We start from the raw sequence: 27,371 nt of genomic DNA, 5'->3' as shown, positions 1-27,371 counted from the left end.
TTATGGAGAAGCTCACAAGCGAACAGTAAAGAACTTTTTCCATGATAAAATATTTTAGAATCTACTGGGATTTGAACTCAGGTCACTGGGGTTAAAGTCCAGTGCACTAACCACTACACTACGGAAATCACATAGACCATGGAAGGTACATGTATGCTTTTATGGAGCAACTCACAAGCGAATAGTATCGTATGCAAAGTTTTCCATGATAAAAGGCTTTGGACCCTCCTGGGATTTGAACTCAGGTCGCTGGGGGGTTAAAGTCCAGTGCACTAACCACTACACTACGGAACTCACATATACCAAGGAAGGTACATGTATGCTTTTATGGAGCAGCTCACAAACGAACTGTATCGTAGGCAAAGTTTTCCATGATAAAAGACTTTGGAACCTACTGGGATTTGAACTCAGGTCACTGGGGGTAAAGTCCAGTGCACTAACCACTACACTACGAAACTCACATAGACAACGGAAGGTACATGTATGCTTTTATGGAGCAGCTCACAAGCGAACAGTATCGTATGCAAAGTTTTCCAGGATAAAAAATAGCACAAACCAGGTCTCGAACTCACCTCTCCTGGACTCCAGACCAAATCTTACTCCATTTGGCCACCTTGGCACAAGTGTTACACAGTTATTCATACTACCATGTATGAGTTCAAGTATTCAAGTATGAGTACAAGAGCATCTCAAACCCTTCAAGCAGTTGCATGAAGAAATAAATCTAATTTGGTTTGATTCATTTATTTAATACCTCATGGATGCTTTATTTTCTATTTATGTATAATAATAACTCAATCATAAATCATGCTGTTATGACTGTATACAAACACTAGATGTCGCTCATGGGCGCCGTAAGCTGTCATCTTGGGAAAGGGCTGCTGGATCACTCCTAACATTACAGTCAATTTAGCACAGACAAAAAAAAAAAAAACTGTAGCTTGCTCACTATATCTATATGGTAAGGCTCTTTTTTAAATGAAAAAAATTACATTGTATAGTGAAGCTTTTGTTTTCTTAAAAAAGTAGTTTCTTATTATTGAAAAAAAAATGCTTTCCACATGGGCACTGTGATATGCCTTTAGATTTTACTTGAAGCCTCTGAACGCACCATTCATTCAGCTCCCAAAGGGGGTCCCCACACCTCCACCAAAAAAGGAATTACCGTCTGGGTGTTGCTGCACAGCAGAACAGATGAGGATTTGGGATTAGGGGGTTGGGCCGTCTGCTGGTTGGAAGAAGAGCGCCTCCAGACATCCAGTTGGTGCGTGCGGTGCAGCAGCGTCGCATCTCTCCCGCCGCCGCCGCAGCAGCAGCATCAGCATCAGCAGCATCACCTGCTCCTCATCCCCATCCGCAGCACCCTGTAAGTACCTCCATCTATCCGCATGTTTACATCTCATCTACAGGCTTGCCTCTCAATCGTCTTGCTGACTTCTATTTTAAAAATACATACAGCTATAAAATGAAAAAAAAAATCATTTTTATTTTCATGTAACACAACATTAATATTGACTGTTAAGCTTTTCTGCATTCTAATTTTCACCATATATATAAATGTTTTAATAATTCATGCATTCTTTTTTTATATTTGAAGTTTTGACGGGCACTTGTTATCGGTCATAGTAAGTGTAATGCATCTTTTGATTGTTTTATTAAATTTCACAAGTCATTGCCTCACAAATCTGGTCAACAACAGTAACCATGTTAATTTGTCTCATTATGTTTTAGTTGAATATTTTGAGAAAAGCTTTCATTAACCTAAAAACACACGCACACACACACACATATATATATATATATATTTATATATATATATTTTTTTAATTAATTTATTTATTTTCTTCCACGTCCAGGGGAACAAGAAGATCTGCAAGATGGTAAAACTGGGGAGTAATCTTCAGGACAAAGGGGCCAAAGCGGCCAGCGTGGAGGATGGCTTCCAAAACGTGCCCCTCATCACTCCTCTGGATGTGGGCAGCCTGCAGAGCCAAGCCCCCGACAAGGTGAGTGCCCACCTTCCCCCATGGAGGCTTTCACCACCCCAACACAATGTCCATCCAGCCTTTTGTGCTTGGTTTGTTTCCCCGTTTGTCATTAGGAGGCAAATGAAGTCATTAGTCATCCCCCGCATCCTAAAGTAGTCCACACCCCGCCGTTTGTTAATCCTATCACCATGGTGATCATTCACACCGCATGTTCAGTCAAGAGCCGACTGGAACGCTAATCGTTCACTCGATTGCTTTTGAATCTCCTCATCTGAGAAACTACTTACATGCGTGGTAGGGGCTGCTGTTTTGGCCAGCAGTTTAATATGTGAATATGCTCACATGTACCAGATAAGGGCATTTATTTGAGGAAGGTCTCAACTGCAGATGTTTTCTCCTCCTGAAGAACAGCGGTTTTAAATTCTCTCTTTGTGTGTTCCTGATAGGATAATGAAAGCCATTCATTGGTTGTTTATTTGGTGCAATCAGTAGCTAATCGACTTTCCGATTAAAATAATAGCGACGGTTGTGTAATAAACTACTCCGCTGTTGTTTTCGTCTGGTAAATAGGACGGTGGTTTGAATTCTTCACGGTTTGTCCATCCTGCGTGTGTCTGACAAGCAATATCTGTCAGGAAGCACCGGTTTGTACTATGTGACATGACATTTAAAGAGCTGTCACTCTCCATACACCGACAGGCTGGCATTGAGATTGCAGTATTGCACACACACACACATGCACGCAAACACACACACGCACTATCTATGATGTGTATATCATTGGCAGGACAAGTAAGGCTGAACCCCAGGGATGTAGCACTCAATTATTGTTGGTCCTGTTTGAAGAAAAAGCAAAGAGATAAGAGAGATGTCTTTCTCGGCTGTCAGCCACTGCAGATGTTGTCGTCTGCTCCTCCCCGACTGAAAACATGTTTTTTTGTTGGGTCTGCGTAAGCTGCTTAAAATGGCCTGGATGAAGCGCCGGCGCTAATCACACGCGGCAAAGTCTACCCCGCATCTTTGTTCTTATTGAGAGTGTCCCGGTGGAAAGGCAGTTCATGTGTAGGTCTGGCATTTATTGGAGTAGATCCCTTTATTTGAGTCAAAGCAGAATTTTCTATTGAAGTGATGCAAATGATTTCATCTTCATGTCAGAGGCCACGATTCAAATGTTGATTTCTTGCCAAGTACCACTTTGACTCAATCGTTGCGTTTCCACAGGGCAACTAAAGAATCACTTTGAGTTCTATTTTGACATCTTGGGCAGAGGTCACTGTTTTAAGTGATGTAGTGGCCGACAGTTTATTTTACCGCAGTGCTTTGATCTGATCTTGGTTGTGTGCCTTTCAAACTAATGTAGCGGGTCGTTTGAGCTGACCAGTAGCCTACATCGGCCGGCGCTAGACTAGTAAAAAGCTCTTTCCATCCCGCCTGGTGACTTTGTGGTCACACTCCACTGCGGGGTTAGTGCGCACACACACATTGGTGTAATATGGCTTTGGCCTACATGAGCTAGGGCAGACGAGTATTAGATTGGATTCAGTCCGAGCGAGGACGATGGAATCGGGATTGAATCGGCAGTTCGGTTTATAAAAACAAGTAGAAGGAGTTGGCGGATGGAGAGAGCAGGTAGATTTCGCCATGATTTTGAAATAGGATTAAATCTAATATTTTTTATTGTCTTACAGTCTATAGATGAATTTAATGTTTGTGTTTACACAGGAAGATGATCTTAGTTGCAAAAAATCTTTTCTTCAGTCCTCCTATCTGCACTTTCCCTCAATTTGGGTCTTTTTCATTCCGCGTCTGTAAAAATGGATTTACTCTGCGGACGTCTGTTGAATTAAAAAAAAACGTCTGACTTAAGTGGGCCGGCCCGGCTCATCCTTGGAGACAGGCTGGCTCAGAACACGATGTGATTGGATTCTAAAGTTGCTACGCTCCGACCGGCCTGCAGATGTACTTAACATTTTTGCCATCTTTCAGTACGTTTGATTTCGGCCCTTTTCATTTTGCCGGCGCACAACATTTCAACTCTGCAACTAAATCAATTGCTGGTGCACTGAAAATGTCAGCAACATTAAAAGAGTTGCAGTTCAGTTCAGACAGACGCCTTGTTCTCTATTTCAGCGATTAGACTCAGTGTTGTTTCCTGGTAAACATTTTGACACACCTTTGATTATTTCCTTGTTTCATTTAATGTCGCAGCAAAGCATCTGACAGCACTACACATTTTTCTTTTTTTTACATATTCTACAAGCTGCCTTTCATTTTTTTAAGCTTTCCCTCATCATCATTTTGTGGAGAGAACATGAAACTCCCTATCTAGTGATGAGTAGTGGGGGGGCAGGGGGGGGGGGGGGATCTGACAGCATTTCCGCAGGGAATGTGACATCAAAAATACTGATACTGGAGAAAGAGAGAAAAAGCAGGGTTATCTTTTGTGAAGTGCATTCTTTAAAGAAAGATTGTGTTTTCAAAAGGATCACCCCACATAAATCAAAAGATTCCGTCTGGAAGCAACTGGTGTCAAATGAGACATGTCAACAACTACCAGCTCAGTGGCCTGAGAGGAGAGTGTCCGCCCTGAGATTGGGAGGTCGGGGGTTCAAACCCCCGGCCGGGTCATACCAGTGACCATCATAACAATGGTACTCATTTCTTCCCTGCTTGGCACTCAGTGTAAGGGGTTGAAATGGGGCCTCCCCAAAATCACTTTTGGGACTTTAACATGTTGCTGTCATCTCCAAGCCACTAATTGGCTTTCTGCCTCTCTCGATTCTTTAGAAATGTTGGCCTCAAAATGGACTCTGAAAAACGAGGTCAAGGTTTGTCTTCTGTAAGCTTTTTTTTTTCTTTAGAGGGTCAACGTGGCGGAAGGTGTATACAACACATCCGATTGAGCCCCCGAGCCCCCCCTCCTCGTCCAAGCGTGACACTGGTCTGAACCTTAAATAATGTCACCATTTTGCTTTGGTGCTCGCTCAGGGGCCGTAAGGTTTGCGACACTTTTTTGTTGCCTCGTTATTCAACCACCTTTTTTTGCTTTCCATCTCCTCTAATGAAGTGCTCATTAATCAATGTTGCTACCCCTTTAGCCAGCGGCCTTCTCTCGGAGAACAAAGTGCACAGCAGCTCCCAAATTGGAGCCTGACGTAAAGGAGCAATCATAGGAACGACACTTTTGTAATGGAAGCAAATACAAATTGCAGGAGTATCTCATTTTTCAATACAGGCTTCTTGTGACAGTAAATAAAAAAAAAAAGTCAAATTTCCTCAAATGATGAAATTGATAGTCGCCAGAACGTTTTGTAAAACTCACCTCTCTAACTCCCTAAAAATATATACACAGGGTTTAAATAATAATAGTGAGAAACAATTGAATAACAAGGCAATTCAATATTTGAAGCCCTATGGTTTTCTGTAAGTGTTTTTTTGGGGGGGTTGTTATTGCAGTGTTGGTGACAGCTAATCGATGTCCGAGAAGAAGAGCAGCAATAAAAGAAACATAATAGTTTTCAATTCAGCAAAAAAAAAAAAAAAGCAAACCTTGCAGCTCCATTCTTGTCCACATCACAAAATTACCCTTTCCTCAATATCCTGTTTTAAGATGATATTATTTTGTTGGCACGTCCTTTTTTCCCACACGCCTCAGAATAGAACATCGTGCTTTTCTCTCGGGTCAGCGCTCTTGAATTCCGGCCACATGACCTTATTAGCCTGGAGAGTGAGTAACTCTCTAGGATGATTCCTACTTGTGGAAATACTGAGAGACAAGCATAGAATGAGTGCAAAGGCCCTCTTGAAAGACTTCAGCGGTAGAATAATAAGTCACCAATTTTAGGAAGCGCCTGGTAAATATTGAAGCGTGTTTCCGGACATTATTTCCCAAGACTCGCTCAGGAAAAAAAATGTCTCAGATACCATTTTGGTGGACGTGTCCATCATAATAGAAGTCTTATGGACCCATGGCCGAAATGTGTAGGATGTCGGCCATTTTGATTGGAAGCAGACAATTCCAATTTCCCTCCATATCCCTTACAGGCATTGAAATGACATTTTCCACATTTTCTGTAAGTGGACTATCACGTCCTGAGGTTGATGTTTGATGCCAGGGTTCAGATTCAGTATGTAACCATAACCTCCATATCACCCTTCGCTTTCTATTATCCATCTTTCATCCCTCCTCACTTTCCATTTTCAAAATGACTTGCGTGAGTGTGATCGTGTATATACGTACGAACGCCATTTCTGTGAATTTGTCCTTGAGCTCCCGATGAGAGTCATTCTGGTTTCAGTGCTTCATCTGTTTGGGCTGTGCATTAAAATTCACACCGCACATGATTTTGCATCAGTTAACGCTAATATTTCCAGATTCCCAAACCCTAACAGACTTTCTCTCGCATTCAATCATTTGTGTTTTCCCCTCAAAATGCAACTTGGCATTTTTCACACCTGCGTGTCACCGATTTCTCACATCTACTTATAAATAAAGTGTGACTATCACTGCAGGTTGTGGTGAAAACTCGCACCGAGTACCAGACGGAGAAAAAGCGTCTGAAGGTTCCCAAAGTGGAGGAGTTCACCATCACTGACGGCGTGTCTGAGAGACTCAAGGTAGGAGGAGCGGAAATGATTATTAATCATAGTAATGATGATGATGACATTTCTCTAATTACAAGGATTGATCTGCCTCATTAGATACAAAAGCGAGTCACGAGTTCACAGTGTTTGTCATCTAATGTATATTTGATAACACGACCGCATCATCATCACACACGCTAGCTGGCACCTCGGAGTGGCGCGGAGGGTGCCAATCGCACGATGAAGCGCCTCAACGTGACCGCGCGGCCCGCCCGGCGGTCTGCTTCATTCTCTTCGCGTCGTTGTTAGGGGAGACCAAAGAGAGGTCACGTTGTCATGGCAGCAAAGAAAAGCTGTCGCCATGGCAACCCGCCATGAGAGTCATGAGGTAGGAGGAGACGACCCGAGGTGCGTACGTAGCGACCCGGGGAGTGGATGTAAAACTCCAATGAAAAGTCCGTACTTTGGTTTATTCCATTCATAAGATACAATGCTATAATTTTGGTCTCGGATCCCGCACTTACCAAAATTAGGGAACGTGAATAAGCCACGGTAAAAATAATTAAAACCCTAACCCAAATTAGAAACCCTACTTTGAAACTCTGACCCGAATTTAAAACCCTACTTTGGAACTCAGTTTCAAACCCTACTTTGAAACCTTAACCCTATTTTAAAACCTTCATTTAAAACCCTACTTTGAAACCTTAACCCTATTTTAAAACCTTAACCCCAGTTTAAAACCCCACTTTGAAACCTGATCCCGAGTTTAAAATCAGTGTAGGAAAGAAAAACGCTGAAATTGGATCAAATTGAAAAACTGCCTTTCTCCCCATGTCAAGGTTATTTGTTTTTTCACCTCATCCATAACCTGAGTGTAGATTGCGGCGTGAGTATTAACGTTGGAAAAGCGCCACCCGTGTTTATCAGACTTTTCCAGAAACGATGCAGTCGGCTTAGGCGGGCGCGCGCTGCCTTCCGCTTTTGTTAGGCACAAATGCAAGTCAGTGGCTCCGATTCCGTGTGATGTCGCTTGCTTTTTGCGGGCTCAAGCCGACCGCCGCCTTGGCTTACACTGACGAGCTGATTTTGCGCGCACGCGGGATGCTTGCACATCTCTTCTTTCTTCAAAGCTTTGCAGTTTGTGTTGATGGCTGTAGAAGCTCACAGCTCTCTAATCCGCCCTGGCTCGCCCATCTCCCTCTTCTTCCCACCTTCCGTCCTCTTTTCCCGCTCCTCTCTTCTTTTCCCGCCTGCGTTTGTCTCCTTCCTCACTCACATATTCAACAAGCCACCGCAGGAATATCGCAGCCCACGCAGCCGTGACAACGTCCCCAATAAGACCAATAGGAGGAATCCTATTCCGTCATTAGCATAGAAACACGTTCCAAAACTAGAAAGACTTTTGTCGCCAGCCAATAGGGTTCAAGTGTCATTACCTCTCAAGTCCCCCATCGCCATCCCGTCGCCTGCTTTCAACTCACCCCCGTCCGTCCCTCCCGTGTCTTTCCGATTAGCCCCGCTGGACAAGATGCGCGACATTGTGTTCCAAGTGCAACTTTGTTTCGCTTGTTAGAAAAATCACCAACTCAATTCATTCAGTTGGCCTAACAAATAGTCTTCCGGCATATATTCTTTATCCTCAGCCAAGAGCGATTATCATTACAGATATTTTGCTGGAGATGATTCACATCATGTAACGTGTAAAGCACTGAATCTCTTTCTTGCGCCCGACGGCATAGCGCGTCATTTTAGTTGACCAGTAAAAAGGTGTTAAAATGACAAGTCGGTGTTGAAGTTGGGAGTCGGCGCGAGAAGTGACACCTCTTACCAGGCATCTCCAGATTCATGCGAAAGGCGAGGTGAGAAACGGAGGGGACACCTTCGGGGCTACACGTTCATATTTCAAAGTTCAGCCGAAGTCATCTTAACGAGAGCTGACGGCCACGATTAAGGGCGGCGGTTTAAAGACTCTACAGGAGTGTTCTCACCAGCTTGTTTCCGTCACCATTTTTTTATCTGCCTCATCCCCAATTTCTTTTCATCCTTTCTTGTCCTCGCCGCCGTGTTATGCCGAGCCAGCATTCTGTGGCCAGCTTCTACTGGCAAGTAATCACACACGCGCATCATATTGTTGGAAAAACTGGCTGCTGATAAAGTGAAGCGGCCAGATGTGACGGCGAGATACCCCAGGCTTGGCACAAAGCTCACCAACGCAAACTTCCAAGCCTTTTGGAATTTGTGAGGAAGCGAGAGTACCCTGAGAAGTGGATATTAGCGCGGCGTGGGTTAGGTCAAGCCGCCTCGGCAAAGGCTGACCGAAGCCATTTGTCACAGTCAAGACATCCCGATTGTCAGCTGCCAGACGGGCAAGATGGACGGACAGCTCCTCAGGGTCGGACAGACAGATAAATCACAAGGGCCTGTGGCTGTGTGCTGAGCGAAATGTGAGATGATTAATTAAGTCCAGATGGCTTCTGTTGTGCGCCATTCGCATCAACCTCAAAAGGAAGCGGCGGCTGACGTTCAATACCGACACGTTGCGATCTCAAACGTCCTTCTCGTTCCACACGCTTCAGCTAAAAAGTTAAAGGAGTCCTCCATTCCACACTGACCTTCCTTTGTACAGCATCATAAAAAGCTTGGCTCACTTGCCAAAAACAAAAAGTTTCATCGCAAGCCAGCGAGTATAATTATCTCCGTGCAGCCTTCAATACGTTGGCACATGCCAGAGGTCGGTCGAGGAGCCAAAAGTAAGAGTACCACTGTCAAAAGTAATAATAAAAGATAAACTTTTCAGTTAGGCTAGTAGAGTAGCAAGCATCATAGATTTAAAAAAGGGCGGGTTGCTCCGTTGTGGGTGTTAACACAGCCCAGCTGATTCAATGCCAATCAAATGGATCTGTGCGATAGAACCATTGACTACGTTTGCTTCATTTATTTGAGTTCTTTTCCTATTTTATTTGAGCTTGGTTTGCAGCAAAGCGTAATCTTGTAATTGGGATACGTTAGCACGATTAGCATCTGTCTGGCTTTAAAGTAAGCACATGCTGCCAAGCGGCTGCTTTACAATTCCACTCAAGGGGCCGCTTTTCAGCCTTTAATGTCACATTGCATCTTTAATGGCTCCAAACAAGCAAGATGGCTTCCAAACACACACACACACACACACACACACACACACACACACGCACAAAGGACACATGTTGAATACCAATGCAGCATGACTACCAACAAGTGCTGGAAAGTAAAAAAAAAAGCACAAATACTTTGTTACGGTAATTAATAAAGTGACCGTTAGTCATTTTGCCGCTTCGGCTCCTAACGGCATCATTTCTTAATGACCCGGGTGCACTTTGAGCGACCTTTATGTGTAATGGCGGCGTCTGCGGCGTAATCACCTCACAGACACACACAAAAGGTCACCCAAAGCAGTTTGCTTGATATGCACACACACCTTAGCTTAGCTGCGCTACCGTCGCCATATCAACCGTGTCCTCAGAAGACCTCATTTATGCCATCATGTCATTTGTCAAGATTTATTATAATTTAAATTGTGACTAATATTACAAATGTATTCTTTCTCCCTCCCACTAAATCTTATGCGGTTTGTGCGAGGGTGTGTGACTTAGCCCCCCTCTTTTCTACGTTGCCTGTCAGAGAGGATGTGGGTGGCGGGTTTCAGCCTGACAGGCAAAGAAGAGGGATGGAGAGTCCCATTATTAGGAACACCTGCATAATCCAAGCTCGTCCAAACTTTTAAGAGCCATATTTGAGGATTTACTCTATGCCTGCCAAAATATTTGTCACTGGTGGTTTGCAATTTCTCCTCTCGATAACATAAGCGTGAAGAATTCCCTTCAATGTCCCCCCCACATTCTTTTTTTTGAAGCAGCTGCACATCTCTCCCCGTCGCCACCCAACCCGGCAGGCACATCAAGCGTCACGCACCCGGCGCTCCTTATTGCCTCTGTCGACTCTCGTTAGGGTTCCCGGTCCCAAACCTCTTCCTGCTCGTCTGTTATCAGGAGCGACAGGAAGAGGGCCGCCTCGGGAGCGATAATGCTGCACGGTGGCATGTTGAGAAGCGCTAATGACACAAAAGACGACGGCGGCGGAAGATGCTGTGAAAGGGGATAACAACTCATCACGATGATGATGAGACGATTTTTCCCCGTCAAGTCAATTGGTTTCGTGCCAGGCGCACCTTTCGACGCTAACTGACCTAAAGTCTCCCAAAATGTGCTGATGCGTTCCAACTGCGGCTGGGGTGGCGTGCGCGCGTCAGGCGGAATAACGCTGATGGACTCCGAGCATCACCGGCGTGCCTAATTGTTATGACATGTTCGAGGGGGGGGGGGAGCCGACGGAGCGGAGCGGCCAATCGGAACGTCCAAAAATTGGAGCGTGGGAGGCAGGAAATTACAATTTAATGGAAGGGCAATTCTTGTTATTATTGATTTTTTTGCGCACGACACAAGCAAAGCTGTCACGAGTCGGCAGACGCTACGGTTTTTAAACACATATCCTTCCAGGCCTCATTTGCATAATTCAAATGAAATGCTATTTCACAGGCGTCCAATCAAAGTGTCAAACTGAAAGCAAATCCCCTTTTTTATGTTAATCTTCCCGACAACAGCATGTGCAGCCTGCCAGACAAACGAATAATCATAAAAAAGAAATCAATAATACCCATTCATTTGCATTGATATCCATTTTGGGGTGTACTGTATTATTATATTATACGGAAAAATGTAAACATAAGCGCTACATTCAAAAGTGGCTGTTTACCTTGGTCACTGGAGTCGTCAAGTTAATTAGATTACAAAAGAGTCAGTGGGTTTGAGTTCAGCTTTTTGTTCCTGCACTCTTTTCTATTTGCATGGTAATGAGAAGACGAGCCATTACACGCGTGTTGATTTCTCCTTAGGACACTTAATGACACATGCACACTTTCATTTTGTCCTGCGAGACCATGCGCAAGCCCCGAGTGCAAATTACCTATGCATTTATTCACACATTACTTGTCTTCACATTATGGGAGGTTAAAAAAAAAAAAAAAAAACACATTGACTGACCTGATTGGTGCTTGCAGGTCACCATCCTGATCATCCTGGCCTTGGCCTTCCTGGCTTGCATCGTGTTCCTGGTGGTTTACAAAGCCTTCACTTATGACCACGCCTGCCCAGACGGATTCCTCTATAAGGTACAAAAAAGAACAAGTCTCGATACATATACATTTTCAATTCTATTTTGTTCCCATGCCACAGTGATATATTCCAAAATCCCCATCCAGAACATTTACGAGAAAATAGCTAGACCAAACTTTTATCTGTTTTCCAAAACGACCTCTCCTATTAGCAGACAAGTCCATTTTGTTGCTTCAAAAAATGATTCATCATTCGCAAGCTTTTGTTAAATAACTTGTAGATCGAAGCGAAAGATTATCATCCCGAAAGAAAATTGCTGAGCATTATCGTTCTCCTCTGCTCCCCATTTTTTTTGTTCCTCAACTTGTGTTGTGGCACCGTTTTTGTGTCACCTTGACCGTCAAAGATTCGTAAAGGTGGAATCTAAAATCTATTTCGGAGTCTCTGCGGGGAGCTATCATTACCTGCACTTGGATATTGAGCAAAAAAAAGAAAGCGTGCGCCCACTCAGGAGACACACAACACCGTATTATACAGAAAAATGGAAATGACACGGCATCACCTTGATGACTCCAGCCATTTTGTTTTGCTTTCAGCACAAACGCTGCATCCCAGCCTCGCTGGAGGCCTACTACGCCGCGCAGGACGCCAACTCCAGAGGGCGCTTCTACACGGTGATCAGCCACTACAGCATGGCCAAGCAGACCACCTCGCACTCTGTCTCCCCTTGGCTGCCCGGTGGGGGGCAGCCACACGATGCCAAGCCTCCGCACGGCGGCGGTGGCGGCGGCGGCGATGCCCACTGAACGCCAAGACACACGCACGCCATGTCGACATCATCCGAGTGTATCACGTGCCAGTAGGGCTTGTAGAGTGCATGCAGACATTTGGATTTTTCCATTTGCTCTTACTGAGGAGCATTTTTCTCACACACACACACGGCATCCTGGTCACTTATTATTTATTGACTGTCATTCGATTTATTTTTTACAGTAGCGTTAGGATATTTTGTACGTGGCTTAGTCACCCAAGCCGCTGTCTACTATCTCCTCTTGTACTGTATACTATTTGTACAGTAACCTCAGGCATGCCCCCCCCGCCCCCTCCTAAAAAATTTGGACAAAGTATGTTCTCTGGTGTTGTTGTTTGACTTCCTATCAAATCTAAAGACGCCTCTGGGGAGTTTTTAACCTTCTCAACGTGATTAATTTGTGCATCTACACATCCCCTTATCTCACTTTATGGGCCCTCAAGTCGACAAAGAAATGTAGTTGTTGTTGATTTTTTGTTTTGTAATACAATCATTGCCAATGTTTGTAGTAGTATTATCGTTATTTTTTTTACATATTGCTGTTGCTGCCAGTCGATAGCCATTTGCAGGTTGGAAAATAGAGGCGTGTATTTGAGGGAGACATTTATAACACAATTTTACAACTACACGCGTTAATTCATTTGCTGCTGTTTTGGTTAGCAACAGAGTATCAATAACAAAGTTCTCTGTGTTGTTTTTACTGGATGTGAAAATGAAGGTAAACTAATATGGGGAAAAGAAAATCTTTTTTTTTTTTGTGGAACTACAGTACACACACAGTGAGCTGTTCGTGGAAAATAACCAACGCAGGTAGTGTTTATTGCCGAAACGTGTTCATTGGCTGTGTGTTTATTTTCAGATTTACTATGACTGCAGCTTTTCATTTTGCAGCATCTGCTCTGTGGTGGAGTGCTTTCTATAAGCTGTTGTGATGTTGTTAGTCGGTAGCGTACTGTAGCCATACCTGTAATGAACCCGGGTGCATCCCCGCCGCCCTCCTCCTACCTTGGTTCAAAACGATCCCAATAAAACGATGCAGTGACCCGTGAGAAACGCGTCTGTGTCATTTGTCTATGCATCACCAACGGGCTTGACCTGGCGTCCCAATATTTTTGGCCGCAACTTTTCCTTTTTTTTTTAATTACTCTCATTTTGTATTTTATTTCATTAACAGGATTTTTTTTTTTTTATTTTTTTGCCAATTTCAGTCTTAGTCATTTTTTGGTTTTGACTTTTGGATTACCTGCATGCTTCACTGCAGTGCGTCTTTGGCCTACTTTCAGTGTGCCGTGTAAGTAAGAGAAAACACCGAGCCAGTTTTACTCATCTAAAATTCAAGATATTATTCAATTATTTAAAACAAGCTGTCTGGGTTAAGGGTTGCACAGTCTGCTCACATCGAGCAAAGCGCGCAACATAATCATCTGCATTGAATATGAATCGATGGTTAGGATATTAAAGTGTGTTTTTTTTTTTCTAGGACAGTCCAGATGATTTTCTTTGAATCATTAACGCTGGCAAACATACACAGGCTCACAAGATTTGTATTAGTTTGGATTGAATGTTGGCTAGAGAAAGTGGGCCATGAGGATAATCCATGCATGGTCAGATGTCGGTCATATCTGAAGGAAAAGGGGGGGGGGAAGCTTGACCTTGGGTCGAGCGGCACACTTGATCGGTGATTAATGATCAAAATCAGCAGTTGCGGCCATTGTATGGATGGAATGCGCGGAATTATGGAGATGCAATTACTCTCACTCACTCTTGAGAACAGTTGACAGGATCTCTCTCCGCCATCACCCAATAATAACCAAACTTATCCGGATAACCGCAACCGTTATTTTTAGCGTGAATAACCAACTAAGATAATAAAGTTGGAGTTAACACCTGAACTTAAGTAGAGGCATTAGAGATGAGTGCAGTGTAGCTTATGATCGCTATCCTAAGCTAATGCAGCGGTAAAATCCTAATTACCATTCCTCGTTAAATTGACTGTTTGCATTATCCATCAATTTGAGAGTGTTGATTCGTAGTCAAACACACACACACACACACACACATCTGAATGCACTCATCTATATTCCTCCCGTGAGCGAGAGAGGTGATTACTGTACCGTACTTCCTTCTAGATGAAAAAGTGACCTCTATTGTGTACGTACGGCAATCCCCCCTCCCGCTGAAGATGTGCACACATGCATTATCCTCTTTTACTGTTGCCGCACGATGCCGCATGTTCGATATCTCCTGTGGTGCAAAGTCATTGAGAGTCCTCTGACGCCCAAAATCACTGCATTATATACATATCTATATATATGAAATTGCTTTTCCGGTTTCTCCTACTAAATGAGGAAAGGTAATCTGAGAGAGACAAAGCAGTTGAGCTGCACTGAGGTAAAGGTATGGTTATTAAAGTGAGAAACAAGTGGGCAACAGATTATTAAAGCTAGAGGTCCATAGTGAAGATGGCTCCATAAAATGTTTCTTCCACCCCTCAGTAAGCCTTGTCCAGAGGATTTTATTGGATTTCACGGCCCAGCGGAAGTGTGGAGAAGACATCACATCAACAAACCCGCATCAGCCTTTTGAAGCTGGCTGCTTTCATATTTGGATGATTCCCACATGCACCACTTCCGATTGCCTCAAGATGAATTGAAAGATTAGTTATTACGAACAGCGCGATAGAAATTGGTTCGTATTTTTAATGAGTTGGGAAGTCTTGGGTTCGACACTATTTGAGGAAATATACACAAAGGTGCCTTGAGATAAGAGTTAAATTCCTTCCTCAACAAAATATCCTACTCTCTTGGCCACAAGGAGGCAGTACAAGCCAGATAAATACGTTCAATGAGCGATCTCAACTCCTCTAAGCTCAATAGTGCGGCGCTAATGGTAGTTGTTCTCACAGAGGATAAAGAATACATGACCAGTAACTTTAATGAAAGAGGTTTTAGAAAAGGGCTGGCTGGCTAGTTGGACTAAATCAACAAATCTACCGAACGCAGCATTTGGGTGCAGCCCCGATATTCAACAGCGCCATTTAAAGAATCCTGGCATCCAAACGGCTTGACAGCAAACATGCCAAACTTTGAGAATATTATTGCACTTCACGCCAGCCTTAAAACCTCTCTATCCTCCAATAATGAGAAGAGTGTGTGCACTTGGCGGATGCAGGCGCTGACACAAATCTTCCAAGTGATACATGGCTTATGAGCCTGCGTGACTAATAGAAATAGAAGGATAATCCCTGGCACTGCTTGCGTCTGCAACCCAAAGGAGGAAAAAGAAGAGAAAGGGAAGAGGCAGCGGAACGCCATCGCTGTGAAACTCAATTCCGAGCTGCGGCTTGGTATTGTGATCGCCATGGCAACAAGGAGGCAAATGACAGTCATTTTCAACATGATGAGAAATGTTTCTCAGGAAGGAAGCGAGGAGCTAATCAGAGAATACTGACAACGCTGCGGGGTTGACATCGAGAGGGAAACCATCCCTGGGGTGTCATTAATCTGGAGTCATGCAAAAAATTCAATCATTTATATATGTGTGTGTACATACATATATCACCTCACTTTATTTGAATTCTAATAGGAGTCTATTTTTATGCATATGTCCTCAAGCAGGGACGTTCCAGTTGGGCGGGTCCCCCTTGAACAGGAAATGGACCATATTTGGACCTTCCAAATAGCCCCTGCATTCCGAGTAGAACCATCAATCATTTCTATCAGAGTCAATTAGCTTTGCCTTAAGTCTGCTTAGTTCAGTGCTAAGGGTGTGTAGACTTCTTCTATTCACTGTGTATCTTGTCAGAGGTGATACATCTGTGTGATGTGACTAGACGAGGTTCATCAGTGAAATGCTAAAGATGTTTTCCTGAATTTGTGCAACCTTGAAGATTTGGGACCGGACATGCTGCGAAAATGCATAATCACCACTGACCTTGAATGCATCATAAAGGGCTCCTCGCTAGGCCTTCGACACTTCAGGATGGACCGAGGCAACCAGATAATCTACAAAAAAGGAGCATAAGTTCCACATGTGATAAGATAAAAAAAAAAATAAAAATCTTGCGTCACCAGAGACCAATACGGCCATTATTTTTAGTACACAGCTTCTAATTTCCCCAGAATGTTTTCTATTGTGTAACCTCTTCTTGGAATTGTGTTTACAGAATAGTTACTATTGCCGGGAAATTACCGTTTGATTTTGAGGTGCTGATAAGACTTGTTTCCCGCAAAAGGGACACTTTGACACTTGAATAGAGCGCCTACTGTATCATGCTTGCAATGTTACTAAACTGAGGAATGAATGAACACAAACGTCTTTTAAGACCAAACAAAAGAGACTAGAGGCCATTTCAACAAACAAGAAAGCCTTTTTATAAACTGGCCATTTCCTTTAGTGCACCAACACAATCTGGTCTAACTGTATTGTATAATACTGCACACATTTAAGTTATTATCATGCTTGTTAGAAGTAGTCACTTATAGTTGAGGGAAAATGACCTTCCATTATCTGCATGAGTGTATTATACTGCCCCTATGTGGCCAAAAGGCGCACAGCAGAAAGAGCCATGAGCTCATCACTTTTTAGTTTATGTTCAATTTAATCATAGACTGTTTTTGCCAACTTAAATACAATAGAGTGGGAGTCAAGTCAAATATTATACAGCACTATTTTATTCTATCCTATTCTAAATGTTTTTATCCATTTAATAGATGAACTATGTTTTAAAAACAGATTTAAATATCATTCGATGGTTTTTGAATTATTGGGATAATCAAAGGTATTCTTATTAAAGTCCCCTTTTATTGCATCTTGTTCGAGGAGTAATTTCCTGGAGGATGGAAACTTGCATGAGTGCGCAAAGTATACATTGCGGCTGTAATGTACTGGTTTGAACAGAGGAGGGCGCTGATGCAATAGATTAACATATGTAATGCAATACGAGTGTGATATAGGACAGAGAGAAAATAGATGGGATAAATATTTTTGCTAAATTTGCCAGGGTTAAAAACTCTTTTCTTCAGTGTGTCAAATTCATAAAATGTGTATTTTCACTTTCCAGGGGCTTGATAATATGTGAGTGTCACAAGACAGACACCAAACAGGTTTCTCATTGTGCCATCTTTTTATGAGTGAACGTGTTAAAAGGTTGACAGATCAGGTTCCACTGTTTTGTCAAGGCCGCCAAAGCCCACAATGACTTTTTTTCCCTCCCCATTGTATCCAATCCGCTTCAGCGACATCTGATCAACTGTCCTCGACTCTTTTGCTCTCTATTAAGTCGTGTCATTCACACATGATCCATCATATCCTGCTGCCTTAATCAATATTTACGCACTGACAGTGTCTAGCCACAACACGCACAATGAATGCCACACTTGTGTGCCAGACAGAGTCGACACGAAGCTAAGAAACAACCCAAGTGTCAAATGAAAAGACTCTTTTTCATTAACGTTGTGGTCTCAAAGTCATAAGGGGACAGTTTCAGACAGAGGCGCCACAAAAAGGCTCACAATGGATTCTTAATGCCACACACACACACACATCCCCTTTGTGGGATATATATATATACATACAATTTTTTTTTTTTGCAATGTCATCCATTTTCTGGCACTAATAGTTGGGTTGTAAAAAACAAAAACAAAAATGCAGATTTTTACGACCTGTCGAAAAGTAACCCCTCTGGTCGTTGTCATTTCCGGGAATGCCGGTGTGTGTGTGACAAAAGTTTCCACGCACGACTTGAACACACACATATATACTTGTAATTAGCTTCCATGCCTTTGGCGTTAACACTTGCGGTTGACATATGACCCCTGAAACTGCGCCCATCAAGTTGATGTGAAATATGAAGTGTTGCGACATGAAGAAAGCCGCGCCGCAGGCTTTGAAGCGAAATCCTCGCTTCCCCTCTGAGGTTCTCTGCGAGAAATGGGATAGGCCTAATAAGTTCCTAATTTATTGAAGCCAACACAAACACACACGAGGTCGAGGCCCACGCGGGGTGAGTTATCACACTTTGGAATAATGCCTTATGTGTGTGAAAGTGTGTCATGCAGTGATTTGTAAAGTGAGCCATGTCGCTCAAAGTTGTTGTGTCCAAAGCCACAAATCATTTTTAAAAGCCTGCAATACAAATTTGAACTTTAATTGGTGACAACACCTCATTATCATTATCTACTTAATTAGACCTTTCATGCAGGGCAACTTATGTAATTAGCGCATGTGGAGAAGTGGGACTCGTTGTCATTTATCAAAAGTACTGTAGAACGGGTTTTGTTTGAGTCAAATGTTTCTAGCCTTGCTTCAAGCTGTTTGGATAATGTGTTTCTATTGTATACGCTTGGAATGAGAGTGTGAACGCGCAAGCCGAGATTCAAACCAAAAACCTCAGAACTGAGGTGGACATGCTAATTGCAAGCCCTTGAAGTAAAAAAAAAATAATGTTAATAATTCAATGTTCTTTGAACAATGCCAAGAGGAATTTAAATTATTTTTTTAATTATGACATTACAGTATTTATTTATTTATTTATTTATTTACAAATGATTAACTTAATAAAAACAATTTATGGATGGAACGGATTAACAGCATTCCCATTTATTTCAATGGGGAAAGATGATTTGATGTCCTACACGTGTTTTAAGCTACATACATAGTCAAGGAATGAAATATATTTTTATTCTAAGGCACTACTGGATTATTTGTGGCATTTTTCGAGGACACCAAGCGAGAAACCAAAAAAGAACTAGTTTGAATTGAACAATTTCATTTGGTTTATTCACAGTGCAGCAGCAGGAGGTGATGGCCAGCGGCACTCTTGGACCTCGCGCAGAAACGAGACAGTAAGTGTCTTTCAGCAGCGCCGTCGGAGCTTGTTAAAGCAAGCGCGGGCAACGATAAGAGGGCCAGTTGGAGTGAGCTGAAGGCCAGAGGAACATCCCCTTCCAATTAAGCAGCATTAGCTCTGACCTTGTTTAAAGGGAAACATTCCCCCGTGTCACCAGAGTGTCTGCAGGAGGTGGAGAGGCCGCCTCGACGCCATTATTGACTCTGTCTGCTCAATTACAGCCTGTCACGGCCGTCTTCTCCGAACCTTTGTGCGTGATTACTATTTCTTCTCTATTGCTGTTGTTGAAGTGCAATAAGAGTGATCACAAAGGAGCCAAGGCAAAAGTTGAATATACTCATTAATAATTCAATATAATAAAACAAAGTTATTGCATAGTGAAGCTCTAAAATAAAAGATACTTAAAAAGGAATAACCTTTTTTTTTTGCAGTAAAAGTCACAGAATGGCTTGTGTGACACTTTGTACAATATTTGCATGGTGAGTTTTTCTTGTTGACTAACTAGCAAATAAATACAAAAACGTTAATCAATGTTTGACTTCCTGGTCGAAACAACAATGGACTCGTGAGTAATCGGTATGTAAAATCCCAACCCTTAAGCATGTGCCGGTTATTATTTAATGCAATGTAGTGTTTCTGGTACTGCCAAAGTGTGAGTTGAGCTGTCAGGTAAGTACGTTTAAAAAAAAAAAAAAAACATCGCCAAGAGGGAGTGCAAACACACCTGAAGCTTTTCTCAAAAGTATTTATCTATTTAATTATGTGTCATTTAAAGTAATTAGACCTCAAGTGCTGCTCCTGCACATTTGTATGAATAAGCAATTAAACATGTGCTTATTTCAACCAAGAGTCAGTTTGAACAGTGATAGCTCATACTGAGTCAACACAAGCTTTATAATTTTATGGGTTTCTCTCCAGGGAATCCAAACATCGGAACTGCCGGGGATAACAAAAGCGCCAACGATGAACTGACTGGGGTGCCAAATTCCATACACAAAAACACAGTGAGAGTGTCGTGTATTATTATTTTTTTGTTTAGTGGGGGTGCCACGCATAGGTCAGCGTGTTCCCGAACCCTTAAATCACCTGAGTGGTGTAATTAGCGCTCTCTGGGACATCTCGCAACCCTCTAATGCCCAGGGGGCTCCACGGAGGCGCCGCTTGTTACGAAAGAATTCCCAAAGAGGGAGTCAGTTGGTGAGAGGGCCGGGAGGAAGCCGAGAGGAGGGCGGAGCCAGGCAACCAGGCAGTTGGGCTGCCCCGCGGCAATTTGGAGGTTAATCTTCCGTGCTGCTGACAAAGCAATACTGAGCCAGCGTAAAAGAGACCACTGGGGAGGGACGCTCCTCTAAAGTTGACCCTCTGTTGTTTGCCTTTCAAAAACAACAGAGGAAAAAAAGAAGAGGGGATATTGTCTCGTAAAATTGGGATTTTTTTTTCCCATCCCATAATAACACAAATGTGCTCATGTGACATGATAAACAAGTGGTGCCTTGGGGTTACATTTATAAATATCACATAGCTTAGCTTTTCACTGCTAGCACCAAATAACATCTGTAGGACAGACAGACTAAACTGGTCCCATTTTTTTTTACCCTCAGCACTCTATTAGTGCCGCACTGATGAGCTGAAGTTTAGCTATCTCAATGAACAGTATCTTATACTGCCCCCAGGTGGCCAAGGCAGGCACACAAGAAAGGCATTGAACTGCAAGTTTATTCTTGTTTGTGATGTTCTCTCTCTTACAAAAACTTTATCCCTCATATTTTTTTCTCCTAAATAACTTGTAAAACGTGGAAAAAGTAGACTTTAATTAACACCCAGTGTTTTTTTCTTTTCTTGTAAGTGTGGCCTTAGCAAACTTTGCGAGGGGGGGGGGGGGGAAATGACAGTGCTCAGTCAGCAGCTTGTTCCTGACAGCAAGCAAATAATGATTTATAATATGTCAGGTGACCTCCAGTCAGCATCAAGTGTACAAGCGCCAATTATGTTTTCCAACTGATAAAGAGCAACAGATAAGTGGCACTCTTTATACCAAGCTAGTAAGGACATTTTAATTAACTTCTGTGATTTATGAGATGGATATACTACATGATAGTTCATGTGGGTTGCGGTGAGGAGGGTGAACGCACAAATAGGCCTGAGAAAAAAAAGTCAAGATAACGCAGTAGGTTGCATTTGTCAGAAATGTCGTATTAGCCGGCTAATTCAACTCAAATGTCACATTTGATCGTTTTATTTGGCTCACTTTGAAAAAAAAAAATTAAAAAAAAAGTCCTTCCAGTTAAATAAGTTGTAATGAAGAACCGAGATGTTCTCCAGGGAAATCCACTACAGTATGTAAAAAAGCAAAATGTAATCATTCCTATATTTTGCAGTTGCATGCGACATTCTGACGCGGCAAATTCGTTTTCAGGCAATTCAACCGCAGTCACGCTTGTACTTACTAATTATCATTTGATTGATTATCATATTCATGGCCTAGAATGTTAAAGTGTAATCATGATTTTAGCACAGGATTAGCATAGATTAGTTTACGGCGCCTCCAAGAATGAAAAGCGTTTGCTTGGCTGGCTAATCGTACAAATACAATTTGATGTGAGGCATGACAGCATTGTATGCGTTGAACTTCCCACTATAAATGTGTCATCTTCCCTTTGTGGCCTCTTTGAAGAGGTTTGGCTGCGTCAAGGAGCGAATTCCAATCAGATTTCCATCCAGCCCGACACCACAGACACTCAATGCCACCCATGCAAACAGATGATTGACAGTTATTTTCCAATTGTTATAAGACTATAAACACATCCACTAACTAATTACCCCTCAATTAAAAGATGAGACCACCCTAAAAGTTTGAATAAATGATGGTGGTGTTGTGAACCTCGATGTGTTTTTCTGATGAAATGTCAGCCTGGTTATTTTGAAGAGATTGTTTCCTGGCACGTAGCAACACTTGAGGCTTGTTGGCACGAAATTCCGACATGTTTGTCTTTTTGCTTTTGTCCTCTGCTTTTTTCGAGTAAATCATGACATATCTCGTCAAAAAATGACACCTCCCCTGTTTTTGTAGAATACAATTTTTACCTGGCTCATATTATGAGATCCTTCTAAAATTTTGATTTTTTTTCCCCCTTTAAAATGGTCGTAAATTATTTATTTTTGAATGCTTCTCCAGTTATTTTTAGGCTAGGTATGAGCATTCTTCTTATCGGAGTGGCCATGTCGGTGTGTTTTCATGGTGAAACATCCAGCGAGTTATTTTTAGGAAGGGCTTCTGCATGAGCGTGACAAAATTCAGGCACGGTGGCGTTCCTCGATTCATCTTCCTGCCATCCTCGTCGCAAGACAAGCTCGACTAAGGTTTGACAGGGCTCCCTGTCGTTTGTGGAGGTAATTACCTGTCAACATGGCACACAACAAAGCAATCAGGGAGGGACTCCGTCTAGACTCGGCGTCTCGCTCCGACTTTTCTGCATTCCCATTCTGCGTTTTATTGTCTGACCTGTTGTGTGACCTGACAAAGAGTCAACTTGAAAGGCAACAGATGACACCGATTGTCCTCCAGCTCATGAATTAATCCTATTGTCGCCCATTTGACCTTTTTAGACAATTGGGCTGGGAAGTCATAAAGTACAAATAGGTACTAGCTTATCGAATGGCACAAATTGATGTTCGCACGTCGACTTTTCGGCCAAGTAGAGCCAAATGTCAATCACTAGGCCACGCCCCTTAAAGGCAGAAGATTATTTTGTAGCTTGGCTGTCTGGCAGAAATCCCCTAATATGGTCAAATTAGATTTTTTTAATCACAAATTAATGATCTTTGTCTATTTTTACTCTATATTTAAAGTGGTGAGGAAAAAAAAGGCTTAACCGCATATCGAGCGACCTGAAAAGTTTCATAAAACATGGCGGCGACAAACAAGCAAAGAGACAGCTAGTCTGACTCGCTGTAATGGCCTCGCTTTGAAGTGGTCAAGATAGCGCTTGTAATCAACTTAATTGATTGTAACAAGGCACTGGAGAGGGGGGCGGGGAGTGCCGTAGGGTCCTTTTTAGGGAACCGCTGGTACTCGAGCAGAGTAGTAATTCAACATAATGCCAGCCATTACCGCAAAGACAAACAACGTCAGTCATGTTTGAGGCGAGCAGGCAGATGGCTAGTGCGCAGAAACGCCGCCACAAGGGAAGTAAACAGGCTTTAAGTGCTTCTCAAACACAATTTTGTTTATGTGCAATTTAAACGAAGTCAACCTCAAGCGGAGCTCAGGAAGTTATTAAATACACGCCGCTTAGCTCATTGTAATAGCAGACGCGACAAAAGCGACACAATATATTCAATCGATTAAATTGGGACCTTTTCACCATCTCTGTTCATCAACACCCTGGCTGGAGTTATAGTCAAAAGCGATCCACAAACACAAGAAACGATAAATACAGAGACTCTGGCACATCATTTGTGCAATGAACAATCCCAGGCTTTTAAGGAGGGAGAGTTTTCAAATGTCCAAAGAAACACTTGGAAAAAAAAAGAGATTATTTTACGTGTCTCTTTTTACATGAACGAACGAGTCAAGGAAGCGTTTGTTGTCGTTCACACCGGTGTGATAACGTTCTGTGTCGATGCAAATCGTAATATAATTCAAGTCATATTGTAATCTCAAGGTAAACATTTTAAACGCATATTGTCATCAGTTATTTATCATGATGTCATTCTCACAGAACTGGAGCAAGACCTTTTTGCAAAACAAACAAATCATTTGTAAAAGAAAGCAGGCCACGAAGCAAGATCGCCAATCCTTCACCAATATTTATGAGGACTATTAACTCTCTCTCTCTCTTTCTCTCTCCCTCTTCCTGCACCGAGGTGATGCAAATAAATTAAACCGGCATCTCAGTAATTGCCAAGCCACCAATCAGTCTGTTACCAGTCCGCTGTTGTTGCACTTCAAAGTGCCCGGGCAAGACGCCTGTGACCTCAGCGGAGGGACGGGTCAGTGCAAAGGCGGCAGCGAGGTCATAACAAAGATCACCAGGGATTGTGTGTTTGCGCCAGAGCTCGCTTTCTAACCTGTGACCCGCATCTTTCCCTCAATAAAGTCGGACGGAGTCTTGAATCATGACTCCGCTTTTATGCGCCCATATTAACCTTTATGTGTCTTTGTGGTGTCCAATCTGGCACGCGTGTGCCTTTTTTCCAACTTTAATGAGGGGAAAAAAAAAAAAAAACGTGGATTAGCAAGTATCCGAGATCATTGTGCATAGTTGGATCCTCCCCAAGTATGAAACGAAACAGTCAACGTTTCATAATCTAATCGGATGGATTCTTTCGACAAAAATCATCTCACAGACATGTTAAGACACCTGGGAACTCTTTTAAATTATGAAAAAAAAAATGTCAACTATGTCTCGTTTTCATTAAGTAGCTCTAGGATGTTGTGGTTAGCTTGAAGAATGACATCCCACCCTTCCCTTCTTATTATATTTGTCATTTGAATGATGTGGGGAAAATAATTATTAAAAGCTGGGAAAGTGGTGGATTTTTCCGTTCATCAGTTGCTTGAAATGCAAATGTGAGGCAAAAACTTTCACACACGAGCACATAAAAAACAATTATAACATTTCAAAGGCCCCCATAATGGCCCTGTTTGTTAATAAATATTGTCATTGTAAAGTTCTGCTGTTTCTTCAGTCGGGTTTTTTTTTTTTTTGGCTCCACTGCAAGCATGAATTAATAAAGTCAAATCAAATCAATCCGACCTTTCAGGACCTATCAATGATTGTCGTGTCAAATACGATATGCATGCGCATGTCTCTCGCTCAATTGGTGACGCACCGCTGCTCTCAATTCTATTGTTTGTAAGGGAGGTGTCACACTGGATCGTAAATCTAGCTCAACCTGTATTTAAAAAAAAAAGGGGAATTGTCAAGCCAATTGTAGGAGGTATAGAACATTTTTGTTATCTTTGTTAAACAACAGTACAAAACAGTGCTGCTGTACCTAATGAATTGTCCTGTGAGTTTGTCAGATCTTGAAAGGAATGAATGAAAAAGATGACAGGTTGTGTCACTTCTTCAAAGTCAAATATGTCCTTGACTGGTGAGATATCACCCCAAATTTTTAGCCTCGTTTCTCTCGACGGTGACTTAACCTACCGCCCCAAAAAAAACAAGCTCCGAGACTCGCCAGCTGGTTAGATGTTGTAACGCAGGCCGGGGGCGTTGAGCCAAGCGCCTCCTTCTCTTGTTATTAGCAAAATGGGCTTCAATCATTCATGTCGCTGAAAAGAGCTGTCTGTACTTTTTAACAGCTAATTGGCCATGGCGCCATTGTAGCCTCCAAGGTAGTTATTTGTGTGCATTAGGAAGAAGCTCCGAGGGCTTGGGAAGCTCAGAGAGAGTGAGCGAGGAGCGAAAGTACAAATTATAGTAACGGTGCGTTAAGGTACGTTTTGTTTGGATGACCACGGCAGCTTGCTAAAAAAACAATGATCAATAATTGAGTTTTTATCATGATGAGGTCACGACTGACTTGACTTTGAATTGAAGCTAGCTTGATATTCAATATGCAGCTCTCGTGCACCGGCGCACCCCCGGAAGACAAAAATGAGTAGTCATCACCAGAAATGTGGGTGGCGGTGACGTATTGTGACAAAATGAGTTTGTTTTTGCAAGAGTTGGGAATAAACAACAAAGAGTCTGCATTAATTGAAATGAGATGGGAACAAAATGTGAAAATGTTTGAAATGGGTTGGATGAGCAATCGGAATGGGATACCACCATCACCATTAAACAGACCACCATGAATGTCATCAACAACATTAAGCCACAATATAATGACAAAATGCAATCTTTGGATTGTTTTCCAATGCTGAGATGCTGACAAATAAATGTCAATAAATCAAACACAATTGCTCCGAGGCCGGGCTATGACATCTGCCGCACGAATGCTTTCTTTTTTTTATCTTCTCGTATTCATCGCAAGCTTACCTTGTTGGTGCTTGGGAGGAGAACTGCATCTGCTCATGTTCATGTGCTTCCTTTTTTTTCCACCTCAGTCACCTAGGATGACATGCCAGAGATTAAAAAAAAATATGCTAACACGGCTGCCACATTGATGCACTTTTTAGCCAACTGGAGTCTCGAGAGAGCAAGTTGGAAACACGAAACCAGTCTGTCTGTTGACTTTGCCACAGTGCGGTTAACTGGTGAAATATGGAAATTGTGACCAATTTTGGAAGTGACAGGTACAACACAAAGGGATGTTTGTGAGAAGACTGAACTGTTGCCCAAAATGATGGCTCGTATCTCAGCCTTTGTCAAAAGGCACTGCCAGTGCGTTGGCACCGCCGGGCATCCTAATGGAAATGTAAATAGTGTGCAAGCGCGGCACAGGCTACTGATTATCCCGAGCGAACATTCCACCACTTCAAAGCCCCTGCTGTAATTACAAAGCTCCGAGGTGTGCCCGACCCGCATAGAAGCTTCCCAGGCATCTCCGTCCCACTCACACACACACACACACACACACACACACACAAACATGTTCAGACAAATTGCTTTCGCTATTATCGTAGCTTAAGTGATATTATGGAGGAAAGGAAGTGGGATGTGCGGGTAATTTTGCCACATCCCGGAGATCCCCTATCATTCGATCATTTATTGTTCAAGCCTTTTATCAGTTGTTTTGGCTTGCTTGTCCTTTAGCCAAGTCAAAAAAAAAAAGAGGTGCTGGTCATGGCTTTGGTGTCAGATTATTTTGTAGTGTTGTTTTTATTGGTATTTCTTTTGTACTACTGAGCCATTGTATTGATTTAGTTTTGAATCAAAAGTTCAAACATGAAATCATTTTTAAAATGCCTGCCTGCCTAGGGACATATCTAAGAACATCCAAGTGCCAATGTGGGGGGGAAAAAAAATGCAATTAGATGAACACGAGCTAAGGTGGAGAAATACGCCACTGGAACTCGTGTTATGCGAATCATGAATGAC

At 42.5% G+C, this 27,371-nt stretch overlaps 1 protein-coding gene and 2 long non-coding RNA genes across 4 annotated transcripts in view; 1 reads left to right on the top strand and 2 right to left on the bottom strand.

Moving 5' to 3' along the window:
- Positions 1-738: 738 nt before the first annotated feature.
- On the bottom strand, positions 739-11,754 carry LOC125981998 (uncharacterized). Its single transcript, XR_007486233.2, has 2 exons — positions 11,648-11,754; positions 739-6,303 (listed from the first exon to the last, which is right to left on the bottom strand). It is a non-coding gene; the product is annotated as an uncharacterized lncRNA (long non-coding RNA).
- On the top strand, positions 1,868-13,583 carry nsg2 (neuronal vesicle trafficking associated 2). The gene is made up of 4 exons (XM_049742123.1): positions 1,868-2,006; positions 6,501-6,605; positions 11,665-11,775; positions 12,316-13,583. The coding sequence occupies exons 1-4, from the start codon at positions 1,878-1,880 to the stop codon at positions 12,523-12,525; spliced, it is 555 nt and encodes a 184-aa protein (XP_049598080.1). The 5' UTR covers positions 1,868-1,877; the 3' UTR covers positions 12,526-13,583.
- Positions 13,584-16,014: 2,431 nt separating this feature from the next.
- Positions 16,015-27,371, bottom strand: part of LOC125982752 (uncharacterized) — a 54,318-nt gene continuing 42,961 nt past the window's right edge. The window contains exons 8-10 of one of the 2 annotated variants that reach the window (XR_007486472.2): positions 26,370-26,441; positions 16,464-16,534; positions 16,015-16,215 (exon numbers count right to left, since the gene is read on the bottom strand). This is a non-coding gene — a long non-coding RNA (uncharacterized lncRNA). Of the gene's footprint in view, positions 16,216-16,463; positions 16,535-22,512; positions 22,779-26,369; positions 26,442-27,371 lie in introns of those variants that run through there. The other variant, XR_007486474.1, reaches the window with a different exon arrangement.

The sequence above is a fragment of the Syngnathus scovelli genome, chromosome 15 (genome assembly GCF_024217435.2).
Source record: "Syngnathus scovelli strain Florida chromosome 15, RoL_Ssco_1.2, whole genome shotgun sequence".
Taxonomy (NCBI): Eukaryota; Metazoa; Chordata; class Actinopteri; order Syngnathiformes; family Syngnathidae; genus Syngnathus; species Syngnathus scovelli.
Note: the sequence above shows the minus strand (reverse complement) of the source record. Positions and strands in the feature narration are given on the sequence as shown.

Bases quoted from the DNA above. Each gene is read 5' to 3' on its own strand.
- nsg2 (XM_049742123.1), top strand. From the start codon at position 1,878: ATGGTAAAACTGGGGAGTAATCTTCAGGACAAAGGGGCCAAAGCGGCC. The intron at 2,007-6,500 runs GTGAGTGCCCAC...CTATCACTGCAG, and splicing joins AGAGCCAAGCCCCCGACAAG to GTTGTGGTGAAAACTCGCAC. The intron at 11,776-12,315 runs GTACAAAAAAGA...TTTTGCTTTCAG, and splicing joins CAGACGGATTCCTCTATAAG to CACAAACGCTGCATCCCAGC.